We start from the raw sequence: 22,542 nt of genomic DNA on the forward strand, positions 1-22,542 counted from the left end.
GGGGGGAGGTTGTTGACAGGAGGGTCTGAGTCTCCTGACCCTCCATGAGTGGAATTCACTGACTCACCGTGACCTCCCTGAGCACTGAGGATTCAGGCCAAGCCCTTGTTGCAGGCTCTCAGATGGCAGTGGGGAAAGGCAACGGTGGGCTCAGACAAGTAGGGGGGCTGCCAACAGGCTTGGGGGTGTTGGGGGCGGGTGCCAGGGGAATGTGACGTGGGGAAGGTGCAGGCGCCAGGAGCAGGCTCCAGCCCTGCCCTCGCCCACGGCCTCTCTCTGCGTTGCAGGAGCCTTCCTATCAAAGACCTCACCGTGGACAGCGCCTCTCCAGTGTATCAGGCTGTGATTAAGAACCAGAACAAGCCGGAAGATGAGGCTGATGACTGGGCTCGCCGCTCCTCCAACCTACAGTCTCGCTCCTTCCGCATCCTGGCCCAGATGACGGGGACAGAATACAGTAAGGGAGGGCTGTTGGGGGTGGGGCAGGAAGGGGTGACTTTGAAGGGCCATGAGGGTCCTGGGCCCTACGCCATTGTCCCACAGAAGCCAGGGAGTCAAGCCCCCTATCCTGGAAGATGAGCTGGCCTTGATAGATAGTGGCCTCTTGCGCCCTTTCTGGCCCCCTGGGGCAGGCATGTTGACATCAGCCTTCTGCTCCCTGACTCCAGCAGTGCCTGGATTGGTTTAAGAGGACCTAGCGGAACTTCCCTGGCGGTCCAGTGGCTGGGACTCCACTATTCCAATGCAGGGGGCCCATGTTTGATCCCTGGTCAGGACACTAGATCTCGCATGCTGTAACTAAGACCTGCCACGGCCAAATACATACGTAAATAAATATTAAACAAAAAAAGAGAGAACCTTACAGGCCACACCTCTGGCCACTCCCTCCCAGCTGCACCACTTCTTCTAAGGCCCCCTTTCTCCTCCTTGCCCTCTGCCCAGCACACAGCCTTTTCCTCCCAGAGGTCACAGGTAGGAGGCGGTAAGTGTCCCATCATGGGTGGGGACTCTGCCCACAAGCTCCAGTAGCTTTTGTTCCTGATGTTCCATGTGATTCCTCCTGATCTGCAACTTCCTACCCACAGTGCAAGACCCTGATGAAGAAGCTTTGCGAAGGTCAAGGTAAGTGCCTGGACTCAGGCTCTGTGGCCTTGGCCCTCCTAACCCCATCCCTCCCAGGGCAGCCCCCAGGTCACACAACTCACAGAAGGAACATCTCAGGTTAATGCATCTGAAAACTCCAGCCCCTGAGGGGCTCCGGCAGATGCTGGCTTGGGGTGTGTGTGTCCCAGGTCAGTGAGGTGGGTGCCTGGAGCTGAGTCTCTATCCCCCTGGCCCAGGCTGCACGAGCAAGGACGCTGGGCTCTCCCGGCTCTCTCCCTGGGCAAGGGGCAGGGCTGCTTTGGCCTTTGCTGGGCTGTTGAGAATGAGGGCATCTCTTTCTATGAGGCACCGGGCTGGCTGCCTGGCCTGCCCACTCATCTCAGGGCCTGTCCCCTGTGAGTCTGAAGGGTAGGCACTGGGAAGCTAGCTGGCACGCGGAGGGCTATGCTGGGCTGGGGCACCTGGCCTTTGGACTCACTTGTCCAGACCCACGTTGAGGTACCAGTTCCACAGACTGCTCACAGCACCACAGCTGCTGCAAGGAAGCCAAGCCCTGGGCATGAGGTGGGCACACTGCCCTGGAACCCACTGGAACCCGCTAGGGCCTTCCATGGGCAGGCATGGGGCCCAGTGTGACTGTGCTTACACTTCCAGAAGCAAATGTGTTGTCTGCATGTCCTTCCTGGGAGAGCCTGCCTTGGGCCGGCACGTCCCGTGGTGGCCTCCATGTGAGGGGCTGGGGCTCAGAGGTGCCTTTCCACCCTGGGCCAAGCTTTCTGTCTTTGCTAACCAGCGTGTAGTGGCCACGGGTCCACGTGGAGAGTGGGACTCTGGGGTCAGCTCGAGTTGATGTGGATTTTCTTTTTGAGCCTCTGTTTCTGCCAATTGAAGTTGCTCCCACTCTTTGGCTGGGGCGTCTAAGCCTGAAGTGTGGTCCTCCCCGGCCTGCTAACAATGGCATGCGGTTCCCGTGATGGTTCTTAACCTGTCGGTGCCTGCAGTGTGTCTGTAAAGAGCCTGAAATGAGATGGTGTTTGATTTAGCACAAAAGGCAGTATCGAGCTATTTGAGGTGTACCTAAGCTGTCAGCTCTCTCCGCCCCGTGCTCCTCTGCTCCTGCGTCATTCCTGTGTTTATCCCACCGCCTCCTCTGAGTGCCGCTCAGAGATACTCCAGTGAGCAGTGTGGTCTTTACTGAAGGTCTGATGGAGGGGCTCTACAGCACACATCGCAAATTGCTCACAGATCTCCAGGTCCCTCCCGTCAAGAAGCCAGGAGGGGCCTGCCCTGCCTTTCCAGCCCCCCGTCACCCCTCCTCAGCACTTCCGGTTACTCTATGTTTCTGGGGCCGGTCACTCTCAGTCTGCATCTCAGTAACCGGGCTCCCTTTGGAAGGTGGAGTTCTGCACATTTGGCATGGGTAGAGAGCCTCTGTCTCACGGGTTCTCCCTGGAATACTTGTAGGCTCTGCGAAGTCACTGAGAACACAAAAGGCAGTGTTCACGGTGGGCCGGTGCGGTTCTTCCCCTCCCCTCCTTTCAGAAGCATCTCTTGGGGCCTGTTCGGCTTGCTTGTCTTTCCCCACCAGGCCCTTTCCCCACCCTGCGGTCTAATTGCCCACAAACTCCATTCAGATCCCTTGAGAAGGCAGGGTGTCTTAAGAACTCTGCTGCAGGACTTGGAGTCTCTCCCTCAGCCTTGTAGGGAAATCTGGAAGAGAGGGCCCCAAGAAGAAACCTTAGCCTTCTTCCTCCCTCAGTCAAGGACCTCGACCCACCCTAAGAAAGCAGCACCCACCCCGCCACACACAGCTCTGCACCGCTGTCAGCCCCTCCCTCTGAGTCTTGGACCCTGCGGTGCAGGCTCTGGGCCCCCAGGAAGCCTCTGTCTGGGACTGGAGGAGCCTAAGCCTCCTCCCCTTCTCCCTTTTCCTGACTTTAATTTCTGGAAGCTTGTCCTTACAGCCACCCCACCAAATGCCCCTTCTCCCCACGGCCGAAGGAGGAAAGTAGGCTTTTTTATTTTGCTGAATGCCAAGCAGCTTCTGGCCCGGGCAGTGAGAGATGGGGTACAACGGGTGCTGTGGCTCAGTTCTGTTTGTGATTAATGCCCAAAGTACTGACTTTGGCCACTGGTCCCAGCTGGGGCCCCAGGCTCAACCGAGAGGCCATCTGAGCAGTAGGGAACGCACTTACCCCTACCTACCCTGAGTCCAAGCTGGTCAGAGATCTTGCTCCCTTGGGGGGGCTGAACCCCACTTGCATCCGGCCCTCCTCCCAAGTTGAAATCTGTACCCCAGACCTTGCTGATGCATCGTGTTGGCTGAGGGCAGACACGGCCTCTGTCTTTCCCGCTCCCAGTTGAGCCTGACTCACAGTGGGGGATCTGAGAGTCTCTCACAAAGGCTGCACTCCCCAGGAAGGCTTCATTGCACCTTGCTTCCAGGGAGCTCATTCCAGCATGGCCTGAGTTTGGTAAATCTGGGGCCCAGCAACCTGGGCACCGGGCAGCCTATTTAGGCTTGTATGTCTGCTGGGATGCTTTTTCCTTTCTGTTGCTGCGTGCTGGGAAAGCTGGCAGGGACGCCAGTTGTTCTGTACCAGGCAGGGCACTGGGTGGCCTCCCGGACAGGTATAATCTGCATGTCAGGGGACCTGCACACTTGCCCCTCACCTGCCCCTTCTCCACCTTTGGGGCAGCCCCCACCAAGCCCCAGGGCAGCTCAGAGCCCCACCCTACCCTGCCCTCCCCTCCTCCCCTCCTGGGCCCTGGCTCCTGGCACTGTGGCAATGTCTTTGGTATCTGGTAGCAAGTAAGGCTTCCCTGGTGGCTCAGACAGTAAAGAATCTGCCTGTAATGTGGGAGACCTGGATTCAGTCTCTGGGTTGGGAATATCTCCTGGAGGAAGAAATGGAAACCCACACTCAGTCATGTCTGACTCTTTGCAACCGCATGGACTGTAGCCCGCCAGGTTCCTCTGTCTATGGAATTCTCCAGGCAAGAAACTGGAGTGGATAGCCATTCCCTTCCCCAGGGGATCTTCCTGACCCAGGGATCAAATCCGGGTCTTCCCTTGCCTGGTGAATCCCATGGAGAGAGGAGCCTGGTGGACTACAGTCTATGGGATCGCAAAGAGTCAGACACGACTAACACTTTGAACTTGAGCTTGAGCTTTCCTCCAAGGCTCCAGGGCCTAATCTCCAGGGACTCTGTCTTTACAGGGGACATAGGGTGAGCCACAGAGCAGTCTGAGTATCGGCTGTGGACATGGTTCCTCTCCCAGGAAAGACCCATCGCCTTAGCAAACTGTCAAGTGGGCTTAAACAGCAGCCTCCTGCCAGTTTCCACGTGGGCACAGGTAGTAGTGTGGCCCCCAGCCTTCATCTGAAGTAGCAGAGCCTATAATCCCAGAAAGGTCACCACACCTTCCATCTGACCCCAGGAGCACATTCCAGCACCTGGATGGCTCAGAAGGTTGATGGGGGGTGGGAGTGCAGGGAAGCCTAGTTTCACCCCAGGCAGGGCTTGAATCTGCCAGGCCTCTGGGTCCCACCGCATTTCCCAACCATCCTCCAGGGCTGCGGTCAGAGCTCAGACCCCACCCCCTGACCCAGCCCCCATCGGGTGGTGCAGCTGTCTGTAAGTTCAGTCTCTGTTTACCTAATGCTCACCTCAGTGAAGAACTCTGCGTCTCTTCGTGGCCTTCATGTGTTAAGGACAAAGTTGGTTTTAGTGAACAGTTCCCCTGGGTGTCACCTGCGCAGCCCTCGTGGGTCTCCCGGGACCGCTTCCCCTTTTGCTCTGCAGTCTCTTCCCCTTTCTTCTCTTCCTCCATCTTCTTGCTCCTGTCTTGGCTGGCTGTGAATTTCCCAACAGCTCCAAGCAGAGCAGACTCACAAGCCTTGCTAGCTCTGTGGGACCATCCCTGACCGTGTCACCCGGGCGCTGATGATAAAGGCTCGGGCCTGGCTGGACAAACTGGCTGCAGCTGTGTCCTGGGGGCTCTGCGTGCTGGTAGATAGTTGCCGCCCCTGGTGCTGTCAGCAGGCAGGGCTGTGCGGGCCCCATCACAGGGCCTGGGCTCGTACCGTCTTCACCCCCTTCTCCCCACGCTCGGAGAGGCAATAGTGAGGGATGCCTGGTGCTTAGATCATGGTTCTGCCTCTGAGATTCCATGTGACTATAGGCTATTCATGTGAGGTATTTGCGCCTTGGCTTCTCTGTGGTATTAGGAGAGTCTGGACCAGGGGTTTTCAAATATGTGAGCAGGGGACCCCTCTTGTCAAACAGGACCTTCACACAGGGACCCACTTGCAGGCCTTGAGGTGTAGAGGGGGAGTCTGCCAGGTAATACAGGTGTGGGGAGGTGGCCAGGTGTACACTTGGGGACACAGGATTGTTATCATGCAGAAATGTAAGTCCAGCATCGCCCCATCCTTTGACTTGTAAAGACCTAAAGCCAATCTTTCTGATTTTTATATGCTGACAATTCATTTGTTAAACTATTTTTTTTGATACAATTGCAGATTGGCATGTGGTTATAAGAAATAATACCGAGAGAGCCTACATAGCCTTTACCCACAGTGCTAGCATCTTGCGAAACTAGTGTCCCACCAGGGTGTCGACACCTATGCCACCCAACGCAGAATGCTCCCATCATCCTCAGACGCCCTCTCTTGCTTTTTCAGACCACTCTCAACCTCCCTATTGCGCACGCCCTGTCCTTAACCTGTGGCAACCACTAATCTGTTCTCTGTCCTCTGTTTGTGTAATATTGTCATTTCAAGGATGTTATGTACATGGAATTATACAGCTTGAGGCCTTATGGAATGGGCTTTTTCAGTCCTCCTAGTTCTTTGGGAACTCATCCAAGTGGTGGAGTATACCAGTGGCTCATTCATCTTTTTATTGCCGAGTAGTATTCTATGATCTGGATGTAGCTGTTAATTTTTTAGATGAATTTCCAACACTGTCCCGGTTGAACACACTGTGTTTGTGGCTAGATGAGGCTCCACCAACTTGCACCTCTATTCTGGAAGACGTTAGCGGTCCCTCTGGTCTGGAAGTCTAGGATTTTGGCACAATCTCCCCTCCATATCTGTATTTCTGGCTCTTCCTTGCCTGCTTTGTCCTATGTCCTCAGCTAAGAGGGCTGTGGGCTGAGCCCCAGAGGCCTTGCTGGCAGGAAGTGGCGGGAAGTCCCGGCCCCCGTATGTGTGTGCCGGGAGCCTTGTGAGTATACATACATGTGCACGCGTGTGCCTGGCTGTGCTCAGGCCCAGGTGGGCGGGCTAGTCGGTGGTGTTTGGAGGCTTCTTTCTGGGGACAGAGAATGGTTGGCAGAGACTGGGGCAGCACAGGGAGTTGGCAGGTCTGCTCACCCAGCCTTGTCGTGGGGACAGGTGTTCCTCCTTCTTGATGCCCAGCTAGGGGACAGAGACCATGCAACGCTTGCCTGCCTTGGGACTGTGCTCAGTCCCAAGAGCCCACAGCCAAAGCAGCCCTGCCCAGCCCTAACCACACGGGCCAGGGAGAACCTGGAGACCCCCCACCCACCTGGTGCCCCTCCTGCCCTCAGGTCCTCTAGCCAGGCCCCTTCTCCATGGCTCACTCAAGTCAGGGACAGTAGTCCATCCATCCTGGTCCTTGTAACTCTGGTCTTGCCCCCAAACAGGCCTAACCACCTGGAAATTACCCCATGGGTGGCAAAGCCTCTCCAAGCTGAACCCTCCCTCCCATGCCCTCTGCCCCAGCTGTCAGACAGGGTGATGGCGGATACATCCCCTAACCCCTTCTTTCTTCCTTTCTCTCTCTCTGTCTCTGTCTCTTTGTTTCTCTCTGTGCCACAGGGAAAGGTTTGAAACGGAACGTAACAGCCCACGTTTTGCCAAATTACGCAACTGGCACCATGGCCTTTCGGCCCAAATTCTTAACGTTAAAAGCTAAGAAAGAGGCTGTCTGGAATCCCCCATTCCCTGCAGGCCTGACCCCTCCCTCCTTCCCCCCACACAGATCTGGCATGTGAGCCCCATGGTGATGCTTGAGAATGTATAGCTGTGCTGGGGGGCACCTTTGCTCGTCACCTGCAGCAGCTGTGCTCTCTGCCCGGCCCAGCCCCGACGGCCCGGGCCCAGCCCCGCAGCCCTGCACCCACTCTGCCCCTGCCCTTCACCGCAACCTTCGCCACCCCCAAACAGCCCAAGCCTCTGCTCCCCTGCGCAGGGCCTTCCTGTAGGTCAGAGAGGACGCGATGGGGTTTGCTGATAGGACACCCCCAAACCAAGGGAAAAAGACCGCCACTGGTCCATTCCCCCACCAAGCCCAGCTCCCGGGAGAAGCAGCCCGGCCTAGTGCCATCCTGGAACGAGCAGCCCACAGATCAGGGTCCTGAGACGCCAACTCCCTGGCCCCACTTACTCCCTCAAGCCCTCTGGAGCCAGGTAGCCCAGGACAGGGCTCCCTGCAGAGGAAGAGGAGGCCCCAGGGTAGACGAGGGAGAGGCCCGTCCTGGCCGTGGTGAGACTGGAGCGCGTGTTCCCCTCTCCATGCCGTGTGTGCTGGCTCCCTAGTTCCCTCTCCTGTACATACAAGCATGCTTATTCTGAAATAAAGAGGATTTGAAATGAACCAAACCTGCCCCAGTCCTGCTGTACCTGTGTGCGCATCACCCAAGGGGGCAGGTCTGAGACGGGGAGAGGACAGGTGCCTGCAGGAGAGGGCCAGGGGCAGTGCCCACTAGGCCTGGGATATGTTGTTCAGTCACTCAGTGGTGTCCGACTCTTTGTAACCCCATGGATTGCAGCATGCCAGGGTTCCCTGTCCTTCACCATCTCCCAGAGTTAGCTCGAACTCATGTCCATTGAGTTGGTGATGCCATCCAACCATCTCGTCCTCTGTCATCCCCTTCTCCTCCTGCCTTCAATCTTTCCCAGCATCAGGGTCTTTTCTAATGAGTCAGCTCTTCACATCAGGTGGCCAAAGTATTGGAGTTTCAGCATCAGTCCTTCCAATGCAGACCACTGTTTCCCTGTCCCTATGGCCCTGCCCAGGGCTCCAGAGAGCAAGCAGAGAGGACCGTGGGTGGGAAGCTGTTCTGTGGGCTAGAGGGCAGCCTTAGCCTCCTTCGGGTAGTGTGTGTGAGTGCTCCCTGCCTCCCCTCCCACACCAGCCATAGCCGGCAGGCCGAGCCCGCCCTCCTTCCCGATCAGAAAGCACACCACAAACCCTGGTTCCAGGAAGGCGCTGCGCATGCCCAGCCCTGGCCAGGAGGGAGAGAAGTGGCTGAGGTGGACACAGCTGGACTAAGGCGTGGCTCACAGGGAGACTGCAGGGGTCCCTCATAAGCAGGCCATGGCTCAGGAGGGAGGAGCTGGAAGGTGTGCCTGGTGGAGGCTGGCTCACGTGGCAAGAGGGCAAGGAAGGTTCTCATTCCTGGCTTCCACACACCTACGGCCTGTCCTAGTCCTGAGCATTTAGGAAGGGCCAGTCTGGCAGGCTCATGTCCTCCCTACTCACCTGCCTACTCATCAGCCTCATCCCTGACTGAGGGAACCCCAAGCTGAGAACATGAGATCATCAACACTTGACAAATAATGACAGGTGTTGAGGCCTATCCTTCAGGACTCCCCGCCAGCCCTGGGACTGGACTGGGCCAGAGCTTTGCTCCCACTCCCACTGCCCGGCACAGGCTTCCTTTCTGCCTCCAGGGACCTTGGCAATCCCATCTAGAAGGGCTGGTCAGGGAGCGTGTTCTATCCTGCCTGCCACCCTGAGATGCTCCCCAAAGTGCCCCCCGCATCCCCACCCCCACACACACCATCTTGTTCCAACTTGACCTCCCATCTCATCCTCCCTCTAGCAGTCTGACCCCAGGGTCAAGGCAAGGACCAGGCAAGGCAGGCTGGCCAGGGGATCAACAGGGGAAGTGGGGAGAGGTGCACTTTTGCCTGCATTTAGGCATCCTCGGGCATGCTCATATTTAGTTGACCTTTTATTGAGGACTTCCAAGACCAGGGGTAGGTTGGGGGTTGAGGGCTGCCAGGCAGAGTGAGGCCGCGGTAGTGGGTGTCCTAAGACTAGCAGAGGATCTGAGCTAATCCGTCAGAGCTGGTGGCCTCCCAGTCCCCTGTCCCTATCCCCCAGGCCTATCCGATGGAACCCTCTTGGATCCACCTAATTGAAGTCCTGGAAGGCTATTTGCTTTCCAGCCCACCTGGTGCCTCCCCAGTGACCCCAGGCCACTGCAGGCAGCACTTTGGGTGGCCCCAGGCCAGGGGTCTGTGTGAAGCACTGAGGTAAACAGGAGAGTGTCCTTATTCAGCGTTCCGTGTCCATGGGCATCAGTCGAGGCACTGGGTTCCTGGCCACTGTGGGTGCCCAAGGAATCAGAAATGGCTGATGTGGTTGTGACTTACTGTGATGAAAGGCTGATTGTGTGAGGTCCAGAGACAGGGATGGCTTTCCCATCTGGAGTATCCAGGAAGGCTTCCTGGAAGAAGGGGTCTGGGTGTGTGATCTTCGGGAACAGACAGGAGTGGGGCATGCACAGTCACGGAAGGCTGCCTATGTTGTTCTAAGCAGAGAAAGCAGAGATGCTGATGAGAAGGAATGTCCCAGAACCCTGAGTTAATTATTTTGACTGGAATGGAAGACAGGCAGAGGACGTTCTGGTTAGCAGTGGTCCAGAGCTGGACTGCCAGGCTCTGGATTTTGACTCTGTTCCGAAAGCTGTGTGGAGCTCGTGAAGGTTGCAGGGCATCGTCCACACCACAGCCTGTGGGGGTGGCTGTGCACTGAGCAGTTCCGGAGGGGTGTCGTTGCATAGACGACAGGGTCAACAGGGCTCCTGGACTCGAGCCGTGCGCAACACTGCTGCACAGCGACGGGATCAGGGCCGCCCTGAGCAACTGCCATCAGCTAACTAGGTGGGTGGCAGCATGAATAGTTTCCAGCCCAGCCACTCGACTGGCATTCTATCATCACTGAATCAACAGAGATGTTCATATTCCATTCTTTTAGCTCATACAAATAGCATCATCACCCCAGTAGAGGTGAACACCACTCAGCAGCATCAGTCACAGCATGCGTTGCCGATAGTTCCAGCCTGAGCCCGGTGACCACAGACCCCTCCTGGCCCAGCAACACCACTGTCGCCAATAGGAGCAACAACCAAGGGCCACTTCAACAGAGCAGGGCACAGGGTTGGCACACTGTACCCTGATGCCAACTGAGTGGAAGGAAGAGATGGACTGAAAGGGGGACTGTAGCCAGGCTGTGTTTCTCCTCTGGCTGCACCCTTCCCAGGCAGCCCCCAGCCAGTTGATATCGTTGGGTTGGCTTGGTTTTTGCTTAGATGTTTAAGGTGAATTATGAACCAGGCCAGAGTCCTTGACCAGGCCGGGGTGATCTAACAGGCACTGTCTTGAGGACTGAAGCCAGGGTCTGGTAAGTTCTTTGCAGTGCTTGATTTCTGAGGCCCCTTCCTCAGGGAACTTCAGGCATGAACTGACCTGGACAAGAGCCCGAGGTCCTTCTGGATGCTCTTCAGCGGTGCTCCTACGTTCCCTAGGCCCCGGCTGCTTGGGGTCTGTAGCCAGTAACCCAAGATAGGCTACCCAGTCACAACCCTGGGCAGCAGGCTCACAGCGTGCCCTTTGTCCTGCCCTGGGGTAGATGATGAGTTTTCCCAGGGTCATGTCCACTCCAACTTCACCCCTCAAGAAGCCAGGACTCATGTGGAGCTATGCTTGGGGAGAGCAACAGGTAAGCTGGTCTGACAGGGGCTTGGAATACAGGAGACAGGTAAAGCCAGTTTCCTATTTGTCCTGCAGAGAATATGTTCCCAGCCTGGGTATTTTTGTCGCTGCTGTCTGCAGTTCCCAGAAGCCCCCTGGAAGCATGTGGCAGGGTTAGGGAGAAACAGCTAAAGGAAATGGGGTGTCCTTTGTCAGACAGGCCTTCCCAAACATGTCCACGCCATGGGGGTCTGAGCAGCCAGCTCAGTGGGGATGTCAGGGGCTGCAGCTGCTTCTCTGAGGCAGCCACTTCATGGGCATGGCTTCCAGAAGCCAAGTTCTTTCATGCGGGGGGCGTTGAGTGGCCTCATGGTGGGCCAGGACTGGGCACCACCATGAGCCTAGAGCTGTGGTGCCCATGGCTGCCTCTCTGGACCACTAAGCTGGGAAAGGGCTGGGCAGGGCGTGGCCACTGCCCTTGTCCATCTAGATGCTTCCTGTGTGGTCACGGAGAAAAACGGTGCTCCCGCCCGTGTGGCAGTCAGCTTGCAGCCTTGCCTCTTCTCCGGCCCCTTCCTCCTGACCCTCTCGTGCTGTTTCACACCTTTCTCTACCATATGCCTCCCTGGACGGAGGAGAGCAAGTTGTGACACCTTGGTGCACAGCTTGCGGCCCCTGGCACTCCTTCCGGGACGGACCTGTGTGGTACCTTGTTGCTCAGTGTGGTCCGCGGACCAGCAGCATCAGCATCACCTCGGGGCTTGTTAGAAATGCAGACGCTCAGCCCCGCTACCCACTTTCTGAGCCAGAAGCTGCATTTTAAACAAGATTTCCAGGCCAATTTGCCCACATATTCAAGTCTGAGAAATGATGTAGTGGTTAGGGATCACGTGCATCTCTGGCACTTGGTGACAAACTGATGTTTTAGTGGAGATTCAATTTTTCTGGACCTCAAGTTCCCCATCTGTAAAATGAGGATCTTGATACCAGTTGCCCAGCCAGGTTGAAAGGATCAAGTGGAGTACTGCTCATATAAGCTGTTTAGTGCAAGGCCTGGCATATGATATGCACTTATAGAGGGAAGAGGATTATTCTAATTATTTCAAGTAAGAGTAGTGCCTTTTGCTGGGGAAGGATTCTACTTGACTGCAGGAAGAAGGTTCTTTCTTCCTGTTTGAGGGCCACTTGAAGTACTGGGTAAGGCTTCAAATCTATCACCTAAATCAGATCCTGCTGTCACTACCAAGTTCTAGGAGCTCCAGCAATGGAATTCTCTGTCTCCATTTCTTCACCTGTTAAAAAGAATCTGTAATACCCACATCAGAGGGCTTTTGTGAGGATTTAAGACAGGCCTGGCACATAGCGGGAGGTCAATAATTGGATGTCATCGCGTGAGGAAAATCATTCCCACCCATAGGATTTGCAATATCCTGGGGGACAGAGGATGAAATGGGTGAATGGCATCACTGATTCAATGCACATGAACTTGGACAAACTCCAGGAGAGGGTGGGGGACAAGGAAGCCTGGCGTGCCGCAGTCCATGGGGTCACGAAGAGTCCGACACGACTTGACAACTGAACAACAAGTTGCCATCATAGAAAGTACAGATCTTAGTCCAATAACCCAAGTGAGCAAAGAATGTACCTTTCTTTGCTTTCCTATAGTTTAATTTTTATTCTCTGCCTCATTTCACAGGGGGCAGAAATCTAATCCCATTGACCCAGGCTCTGATGCTCCTCTTTTGTCTGGGGTGGTTTTGGGGAAGAGGTGCTTGCAGAATGCCAAGGCAGGTGGGATGGGGAGTCTGGGCACCTGGTCCTTGATCATGATCTGCCTGTGCTGGCATCTGCTGGGACATCCCCCTCCCATCTGGTCACAGTGGTCTGTACTGGCAGAGCAGTCACCTCTCATGATCCCAATCACAGGGACTTCCACATGTGCAGGCACTCAGCGCCGTGTCCATATCGCTCTCAGGGGTGTAGGAAGCCGTGCATAGCCCCCAGGCCACAAGATGGCCCGCAGATCTTTGGGCTGCCTCAGGCCTGCCCACCCTTCACCAGGGGCCTGAGCACAGGGGAGCCTGTGGCCCTGCCGCTTCCGCAGGGTTTGCCCAGAAAACAGGCACAGCTCCCTTTATTCTTGAATCCCTCAGTGCACGTTGCCCCCTTTCTTGTTCAGATGACCTTGGTCTGCCTGGCAGGGTAGCTTTTACCATCTTCCAAAGGTACCATCAGTGCTCCGAGTCCTTCGCAGCCTGAAGCCCAAGTTCTCGCAACTTCAGAACTTAAGCCTTTGACAACCAAATATCCTGCCTCTGTTTTCTTCCTTGTATAACCCCTTCTCAAAGGCAATGCTTATCTCTGACTAAAGAGGGAACAGTGAAAGAAGGAGGAAAACAGGATTGGGGAGAAGACTTGGTTGATAATTTAGACTCCTTTTTGACCGCACTGTTTTTATCTTGCATGTTGAGAAAGGGGAATCATGTAGGGGAGTCTCAGGAGGTTTGAGAATATTTTTGATGTTCCTGTGATCCGCCCTGTGGTCTGAGCCCTTCCTTCTGGGAGTCCTGGGTTGTGGGGGTGCTCTTTCCCTCAGCCTGGGAACAGGTCTTCTGGAAGATCCAGCTCTGTTCACAGTAAGGCTGGTGACCTCTGCCCAGCCTGCCTCTGCTGCACCCACCGCGCCCCCCCTGCAGAGTGGCGCCATTGACCTGTTGTCTTTCTTGGTCGCCTCATCAGCACCCCTATTGAGCATGCTCCAGTGTGCACCAGCCAGGCCGCCACCCCACTGCTGCCCGCTTCTGCCCAGTCGCCTGCTGCTGCCTCTCCCAGCACAGCCTCGCCACCCCCGGCCACAGCCGCTGCCCATGCTGCCACCGCCTCTGCCACAGCCCCTGCCTCAAGCCCTGCGGACAGTCCAAGGTAACTGGCCCACAGGTGCCGGCTCTGCCCGTGGGGAGGGAGGCAGGAGAGGCCTCCCCCGGGCCGTCTGTCGGCAGCTGTGTTGGGCCCTCGGAAAGGCCCGTCCAAAGTGGTTAGGACCCCTGGACCTTGGGCTGAAGGGGATACTGGAGGTGCATTTCAGGGAGATGCACTGTGTGTGTGGCTGAGGACAGAGGCTGGACGTGTCACCCCGCCCCAGGGGCACATGCTCTAGGGAAAGAGGTAAAAGTCTCTCTCTCTCTGTCTCACACACACACACACACACACACGCCCATAAGGTTAAATAACAGAGAGACTGTGTGGAAAATCCATGTTCCTGGAACTGGGATTACAGAGAAAGAAAGGAAATCAAGGATGCCTCCGTGGAGGAGGGAGCGTTGACCTGAGCACTGAAGGTGGGTCAGACTATTTACAAACTACCTCGCCCTTGTCCCTCACCCTCTGTTCTCTTGATGGAGAAGCACGCTAGCTCCAGAGACACCTGGTGCAGTGGGACTCACATCTCTGCTCTACCACTTACTGTCTGTAACTTCTGAAAGTGACTCAACTCTGCAGAACCTCAGTTTCCTCATCTCCTAAGGCATTAATGCACAATGCATCAATGCATAATGTCCATAATTTTATAGGGTCAGCATAGAAAAAGTGCATAAAACACCCAGCACATAAAATGCTCTCAAGTATTGCAAGTTACTGCATTCCTGTCTGCCCTCATGGATACTCAGCAAAGGCAAGGCAAGGGAGGTGTTGAAAAGGATGAGAGGAGGTGTGGGGAGGCAGAGGGGGAGGCTGGACAGGTCATTCTGGAGCGGCCAGGCAGTGTAACAGGCCGGGCGGCCCAGCTCTTTCTGGGCTGTGTGGAGCTGCCAAGTTGGTGTTTGGAGTCAGAGCCAGCTTTCCCAGTCTGCACACTCCCCTCCCAGGGTTTTGCTGAAAAGGGCACCTTTTCAGCAGGTCAGGGTGCATGGTTCCCTGCTGCAGCCTGAAGCCAGGGTGAAGGATGGGCAGAGTGGCCTGTGCGCCCCGCTTCTACCCCCTGGCTTCACAGTGACCTGGGTAATGCTGAGCCCAGCCTCTCCCCAACCCAACTCAAGTATCAAGGGTGAGCCTGGCCCAGGCTTCCAGGGTCCTCATATCCCAGCTTCCTGGGGGCACTTAGCAAGCTGCTTCCCTTCTGCACGCCAGAGTCTCTTTCAGTAAGGGCCTTGCTCCCCACACAAAGAAGAAACTTTGAGGGGGATAAGACATGCCCCTACCGTCTAGTGAGAAGATGCCACCCCAGTTTGAGGGGAAGGCTTTAGATGCCTGGGTCCCATGGACAGTCTAGCCCCAGCCCTGCTCAAAGGCAGGCTTCAGCACCACGTTCCAGGCCTCCTTGTCCAGGGGGCCGTGGGACCCCCTCAACAGAGCAAACCCTCCCTCCACTTTGTCTTACAAAGAGATGTGAAGCCTGGGTGGAGAGTGGAGAAAGCCATGGAGGGCTGCCAGCATCAGGCTGGAGCAGAGGGGGCCAGGGGACCTCACTCTGGGCCCAGCTCTCTGCCCTCCTTGTTACATGGGCTGGAGTGGTGCCAGAGGGAGCCCGTGGGAGACAAATGGACACCCTACATGGCCTCCGAATTCTTGCTGGATATCTTGAGCCTCTGCTTGCTCCCCCAGCGCCAATCTCTGACAGATCACCTGTGGCTCCTGGATGCTGGGAAAGCATCCTTCGCTGGTGGGCGAGTCTGACTAAGACCAGCTGACCCTTCGTCTTCTTCTACCACAGTGGAAGCTGGGCACCACTTGGACATGGCCTTTTCCTCTTCCACTGAGGCTCCTACTCCATGGGTCTTAACAGGGATATATCACAGAAGGGCAGCCCCAGAGAGGGCAGACAGTGGTCTCACTCAACCAGAAACATGACAACTTGGCAGGACAAGCCCCCAGGTCTGGCACATTGGCTCTCTGAGATGCATTCTAACTAATTGTCTGGGGCAGCACCCAGACCCTTCTGGATCCATTTAGGAGCTTGGTGGTAGATTCTAAGCTCAGGACAACCCCCTCCCAGAGTCCTGGAGAGGATGGCACTCCCTTATCCTATGACTCTGCCCAGCAGAGACGGGCAGGCCCTGGGCCCATGAGAGGGAAGGAATACAGGAAGCAGGAGGCAGTATATTTCCAGGGGCTCATTTCTCCACACCCCCGTCAATGTCCCATTTTCCCTGGGTGTGGGTCATGTCATCCCCATTAGTGCCTGAAAGATGCAGAGACCAACCAGGGACATGTTCTCTAAGGTATTTGTTAGTTTTAAAATGAAGAAAAGATGAGGGATTTCCCAGGCAAATGAAATTGGGAAACACTGAATCAGACAACACTGAACAGGCTGCTTAGCTGCAGGAGCTCTTGGAGTCTTTAGTTCTCTAAGAGGAGAGGCCAAGCACAGCATCTCCTGAGGGCAATGAACTGGTACACTATTTTTTTCCATCTCTTTGGTCCCAGGGTCCCTGGGTCATAAGTGGGAAAAGGCCTGCTTTGGGCCTCTTGGCAGCTAAGGCAGTGGGAGGAGGGCAGCATAAATTCTATACAGAAGAGCCTCTGTGTATGTTGGGGGCTGGGGGCTGCTCCTGACCTCCCCTCCTTGGAGCCTGAGACTTTACTGCTCCTTCCACAACAATAGAAAGGGGGAGGGGGAGGAAGCCAGGTGGTCTGAGGCTGTGAGGTGCCCCAAAGGTTGGGAAGTAGGTTTGACTGTCTCCATCTTTCCTCCTGCCTCAACCTCCTTCCCCGCCCCAGCTTCCCACCCCCATCCCTCCGTCTCTCCACAAGGGGTGAAGGGTTTCCCATCATCCTCTGGTCTGACTGGTCCTCTCCTCCCTCTGCTAAGGTCGTAGTTCCAGCAGTGGGCTGTAATTTTCACAGTGTCTCTGCTGCTCTCACCAGACTCACCAAGACTTAGCACCCAAAGAGCAGCTTCCTCCCCCTAAGACCTCCTGGTCTTTTCTTCACAGCCTCTGGCAGCTCCCCAGGCAAGTCTTTGTCAGGTTTCCTTCTTACAGAGCCTCTTTAAAGATCTGGGAGCCAGCCTGCCGTGGCTTCAGGCTCCAGGGCCTGGCTGGGGTTGTCCTTCTGGCTGCTAACTCTTCCCCACTTGGTTCCAGGCCCCAGGCCTCCACCTACAGTCCTGCTGTGGCCACCTCTCCAGCACCTGCTGCCCATACATACAGCGAGGCCCCAGCTGCCCCTGCACCCAAGCCCCGGGTTGTTACCACTGCCAGCATCCGGCCTTCTGTCTACCAGCCAGGTGAGAGGCAGAGCGGGGAGGGAGGCTGTCTAGCCTGGGCATGGGCTCCAGGGGTCAGCTCTAAAGCCACATCCCCCAGAAGGATGGTGGTTAATGACGTTCATCCTCCCTTCTCCCAATTATGGGCCAGAATCCTACGGAAGCTGTCTCTGGCACTGCAGAGACAGATGGCAGTATCAGGCAGTGATGGAGCCTCCTAGATCTCAAGACATTTCCTGCCTGGGGAGTTGCAGGCTCCAAGTGAGCAAGAGACGGTTTAGGGGGGAGGGTCTTGTTCCTCCAGGAGTCTGGGTCTGATTCAAGCCAGTGGATGCGGAGCTGTAACGAAAGTGCCACGGGCTTTGGACAGACCTACTGCAGAATGTGATGCTGGGCAAGCTGCTCACCTGTCTGGTCTTTGGTTTCTTCAGCTGGGACAGGCTAACTAGAGCCATGGAAAGCACAGGTGACGGGCGGGAGAGGGACCCACACAGGGTCTGCCAGTGGCTGGCTTCACTGGCTCTGTTCTATCACTTTGGTCCCCATTCTCATCACTGCACAGCCAAGGGCTCAGCCTATGTCCTCCCTTTTCCTAGGCAAAGTTGGGCCTCTCCCCAGAGCTCCAGGGCAGTTCTCAGGCTGGCTTAGGTATCTCCTCCGGCATGCTCAGTGAACTTGAGAAAATGAGACAGGGACTGAGACAGGAAGAGCCTTGTTTGGGGTGTTGACTTGATGTGTAGGGCAGAGGAGCCATGATCAGCCATCTGTTTCATAAAACGCACTCTGAGCAGGGTCGAGTGTGGGTGGAAGTGAGTTTAGCATCAGACTCCATTGCCAGGTCCTGCTCTGCTATCCACGGTAAAGTACTCCATCTCCCAAGCCTGTATTTCCTCGTTTAAAAAACAGGCATGTTGTGTACACCTGATGCTCTGGGGATGAGAATGAAGCACCCAGGACAGTGCTTGGTACACAAGAGGTGCCCTGCTCTGTCTCTTCAGAAGCGAGAACACAAGAGTTCTGAGATTAAAAGTCCATAGTTTTAGGGAGCAATTTTCAGCCGGCTGCAAGGGTGAAAAGTCTCGGATGGAGCTGGAGGAAGCAGTTGCTCGGCAGCCATGGGGAGCACAGAAGGGAGGGTGATAAGGAGTTTGGAGCACCTCCTGCGAAAGGAGGTGAGGCTCTGTCGGGGCGCAAGGTGGCCATTTCCGCCCTGGCCCGGGCTCGCCTCCCAGGTGGGTCCTTAAGGGCGTCTTCCGGGGCGGGCCCTGGGCTTCGGCGCCCCCGCCCCGGCCGCCGGCTCTCTTCCGCAGGCCCGCCAGGGGGCGGCACGGCACCGGTGGCGCGCGCCGCCTGGCTCGTCGGGCGCGCCCCCTCCTCCTTCCGGGACTGGAGCCCGGGCGGGCGAGACGTGCCGGAGCCCCGGAGCTGCGGGCCTCTGCCGCGTTCCCAGGCCGAGCAGACGTTAACTCATTCCTGCCCGGCGGGGAAGGAAGCCGCCAGGCGGGCTCGCGCCGGAGCCGGCCTGCCTCCGCCTCCTCTCCTGAGGGTGGAGTCCCCGGGAGGCTGGCAGGCGGCCCGGCGAGATACCGGGAACCTGGGCCCGGGGCCTCTCCCCATCTCGCCTCTGCCGACCCCGGCCCTGGGGAGGGCGGAGAGCCTGTGTGTAGCCCAAGCCGCAGCTCCTCACGAAGGCTCCTCCGGGCCGACCGTGGCGTTCGCAACCCGGATCCTATCGCTGGCGCCGAGACCGGGCGGCCGCTCCCTGGAGCACCTGGGGCCCGGGAGGGGACCATGGGCGGAGGGGCCCCCACACGGGCCGAGGGAAGCCACGTCGGCCCGCGGGCCGGGTGGGGGCCAGGCGCTCGCGGGAGCCGGGCCCGACCTGGAGTGAGTCAGAAATCACCTTGTTTAATTACACATTCCCGAGCCGCCGAGTGCGATAGGGGCCTTTTGAACTTGCCAATTAGAGATGAAATATCACCTTCTAATTTGGACGGGCTTCATTCCATCAAGCAGAAATAGCAACAGCCTCGGGCTCGGAGATGGGATATCAAGTCTCTCTCCTGGCACGTCGGGGATGGCAGGGGCAGCCAGGCTGAAGGGCGCAGAGGGAAGAGAACTGTGAAGCAGCTGCTCCCTGCGCCCCGATCCTCACTGGGTACCTGATAGTGGAGGGAGGCTGCTGGCCTGCGCCGGGAAGAAGGGAACGGCCTTAGATCGTAGAGGGGAGGAGGGTGCCGGGGGACTCTTGGACAAGGAATCAGCCCACCGTGCCCAGATGCCAGCGTGCCTCTGACCTGCTGAGACCTTCTTATTCTTGGGGTTTAGAAAAAGGGAGTGAATCATGGAGACTGGAAGGCCTTCCAGATGAGGGAAGAGAAAGATTGCCTGGCAGAGGCAATAGGGTTAGTATTGCTAGAGAGACGTTGGAAAAGTGGGCTAGGGCCAGATTTGGAAGGGGCGTGCTAAAGCCTGTTTTTCTGCCTGGGGAGTGGTTAAGCAGGGATCTGGGGTTGAGTGCTGCAGCCTGAGCGCCTGTTGCAGCTCGGTGTTGCATAAGCTCTCCAAGCCTCAATTCCTCTTCTGTAAAACGGACTAGAGACTATTATCTGCTTCACTGGATTGCAGCAAGTATTACATGAAATAATGCACATAAAGGCCCTGGCATGTGAAAGTAGGCAGTACTTGGTAACTGTTGTCCGGATTAGGATGGCACTATCTGGTAACAATACATTTTCTAGTAGCTACATTTTTTAAAAAGTGTATATTCAATTAAAAATAAATTTACAAAAAAGCATATGGAAGCAGGTGAAATTAATTTTAATATATTTTATTTAACTCAGTATATTCAAAGTATCACTTTAATCAATATAATCAATCAATATAAAATTATTAGTGAGATATTCTACCTTCTTGTACTAAGTCTTTAAAAATTGGTGTGTATTTTATCTTTGTAGTATGTCTCAGTTTGGACTAGCTGCATATCAAGTGCTTAATGGCCACATTAGGACAATGCACTAGATAACACAGTATTAGGATTAGGTCACATCTCCCATCCTCTAAATCCTACAGTCTCCCTGGGCTGGGGTCCTTCAGGTGATGTCACGATCAGGCTGTGAGATGAGCTGACAGGTCATCTGGACCATGAGACCCAGGAGTCACTCACCTCACCATCCCCACTAACATGTAGTGACACATACACAGTGCCAGGTACTAGGTGCCAGGTACTAGGCTCAGCCTTTACAGTTCTTATTTCCCTTAATCCTCCTAATAAGGCACTAAGAATTATTATTGCCATTTTTAGACGAGGAAATTCAGGCCTAGAGATGTTAAGGAACTTGTCCAAGGACACACAGCCAGGATGTAGTAGAGCGAGGACCTGAACCCAGGACTCTTGGTGACTGTGCTACATTGCCAGACCACGGCGTCTCCTCCAGGTTGATAGGTACCCCTATCAACAGAGTACACTCAAATCTTCTGGAAATCAGACTCGTGTTTTTTCACAGAGTCAGCTTGCTGCTGCTAAGTCTCTTCAGTCATGTCTGACTATGTGCGACCCCACAGACGGCAGCCCACCAGGCTTCCCCGTCCCTGGGATTCTCCAGGCAAGAACACTGGAGTGGGTTGCCATTTCCTTCTCCAATGCATGAAAGTGAAAAGGGAAAGTGAAGTCGCTGAGTCTTGTCTGACTCTTAGCAACCCCATGGACTGCGGCCCACCAGGCTCCTCCGTCCATGGGATTTTCCAGGCAAGAGTGCTGGAGTGGGGTGCCATTGCCTTCTTGGGGTGATAGAAAAAATGGTTTTGGAGACTCACTCTACCGCTTACTAGCTCTGTCTGAGCCTCAGTGACCTCAGCTCTAAAGAGGACTACCCAGTTGACTTGTTACGTTCCTAGCCTATCCCCTTAGTAAGTGGGAAGAAGATTCCTTATGGAGAAACTTTTACCTTTGGAAGCCAGCCTCACTGCCAGGATGGCTCTAGGGCAGGGCTGTGGAGGGTTGTATCCCTTCTGCTTTCAATAACACAGGCCTGGTCCCTACCCATTCCCAGCAATAGGGTTTCCATGTCACCCAGTTCTGAAGGGCCAATCATCTGGGAGCAGGAGATACAGGGTTGGAGCAGCAGGTTAATCCAGGGGAACCAGGTGGGGAGAGACCAGAGGCCAGGCCAGGAACTTTAGCCCTGAGAATGACCTTCCTTTCCAGGCTGGAGCCTGCTGAGGGCTGCCTTCGCACCTATCAGCATAGTCCGTTCACCAGGCCAGACGCAGGGATGGGGAGGGAGGCTGCCCTGACACACTTCCTGGGGTAGAAGGAATAAAGCCTCTTTCCAGAGGAGCAAAGTGTGAGCTGAGGTGAGGCATCCGGAACCTCCCTCCCTAGGAGTGAAGGCTGGCTAAACCAGGTGTGCCAGGCCAGCTGGGTCTGCCCTTGTTAGTTTCACAATGAGAGGCAGCAGAACTTAGAAACCTGGATTCTGAGGCCCAGACCTCGGAGGGCTTTGGGTGAGCAGCTGCTCTGCTCCTCTGTGTTGCTGCCCTAAAAGGGTTTTCAGCTCTCAGTGAGCTGGAGGAGAGGGTTCCAGAATCAAGGCAGGGAATTTTCCTCCTGCCTGGAAGGTAACCTCTAACACACTCGGACACGCTCTCAGTTTCCATCAAAGCGAGGCGGGGGAGCTTGGGTCCCCCAGAGGCAACCACAGGCTGAGGAAGCAGCTAGACCTGGGTTGTGTCACTTCAGCATCTCTGTCTAGCCTTCCTCTGAATGATGTCTTCAAGACCCACCACCCCAATTCAAACCAAAATGGACTTCCCCCATTACACACCAAGCCAAGCTGTTCAAACAAACAAACAAACAAAACACGATTGCAACTAAACCTGGAATCTAAACTTGAAAACCTAACTGTCCCGTCATCTGCTTTGTCTCAAAGGCTGGACTAGGTCCAGGTTCAGCAAACGTATATGACTGAGGCATTCCAGATGTCAAATCACTGGTCAGAGTGCAAACAAGAGCATCTTCCAGTCAAGGCCAGAATGACCCACTCTCACCCTCTCCAGCCGAGGGGATCCAGATACCAGCCTTGCCCGCGCCCCCTGCCCCCACTCACTGTCTCCGGCAGGCTCCTGGCAGCCAGGGCCTGGCTGAGCCCCACCCCGCACAGCTGTGGATATTTATAGTTCTATCCCTTCCCAGCCCTGTCCAAGCTCCCCAGGGCTCTGCTCCATGGCTCTTTATCTCCCTTGGCTTCTTGCTGCAAATTCAAATCAAGGCCATGAAGAAGCTCGGGACACATCTCTGTGTAAAAACTGGAATTGTGCCGCTCTAATATTAAAGTTGTCTTTTACAGTTCCCTGGCTGGGGGTGGGGGGAGCTGGGAGAAATGAATTCCTGACACATTTTTCTTTGGATATTTTTGGCTTGCAGTGCCTGCGTCTACCTACAGCCCATCCCCGGGGGCCAATTACAGTCCCACCCCCTACACGCCCTCCCCTGCCCCCGCC

At 55.7% G+C, this 22,542-nt stretch overlaps 1 protein-coding gene across 1 annotated transcript in view; it reads left to right on the forward strand.

The window, feature by feature from the left end:
- Positions 1–22,542, forward strand: part of LDB3 (LIM domain binding 3) — a 59,689-nt gene that overhangs the window by 22,708 nt on the left and 14,439 nt on the right. Inside the window, exons 7-10 of the mRNA XM_010854510.1 lie at positions 288–457; positions 1,086–1,122; positions 16,919–17,061; positions 22,466–22,540. Of these exons, the coding sequence (XP_010852812.1) occupies positions 288–457; positions 1,086–1,122; positions 16,919–17,061; positions 22,466–22,540 (425 nt within the window). The remainder of the gene's footprint in view (positions 1–287; positions 458–1,085; positions 1,123–16,918; positions 17,062–22,465; positions 22,541–22,542) is intronic.

Source organism: Bison bison, unplaced genomic scaffold (assembly GCF_000754665.1).
Source record: "Bison bison bison isolate TAMUID 2011002044 unplaced genomic scaffold, Bison_UMD1.0 scf7180017864341, whole genome shotgun sequence".
Lineage (NCBI taxonomy): Eukaryota > Metazoa > Chordata > Mammalia > Artiodactyla > Bovidae > Bison > Bison bison.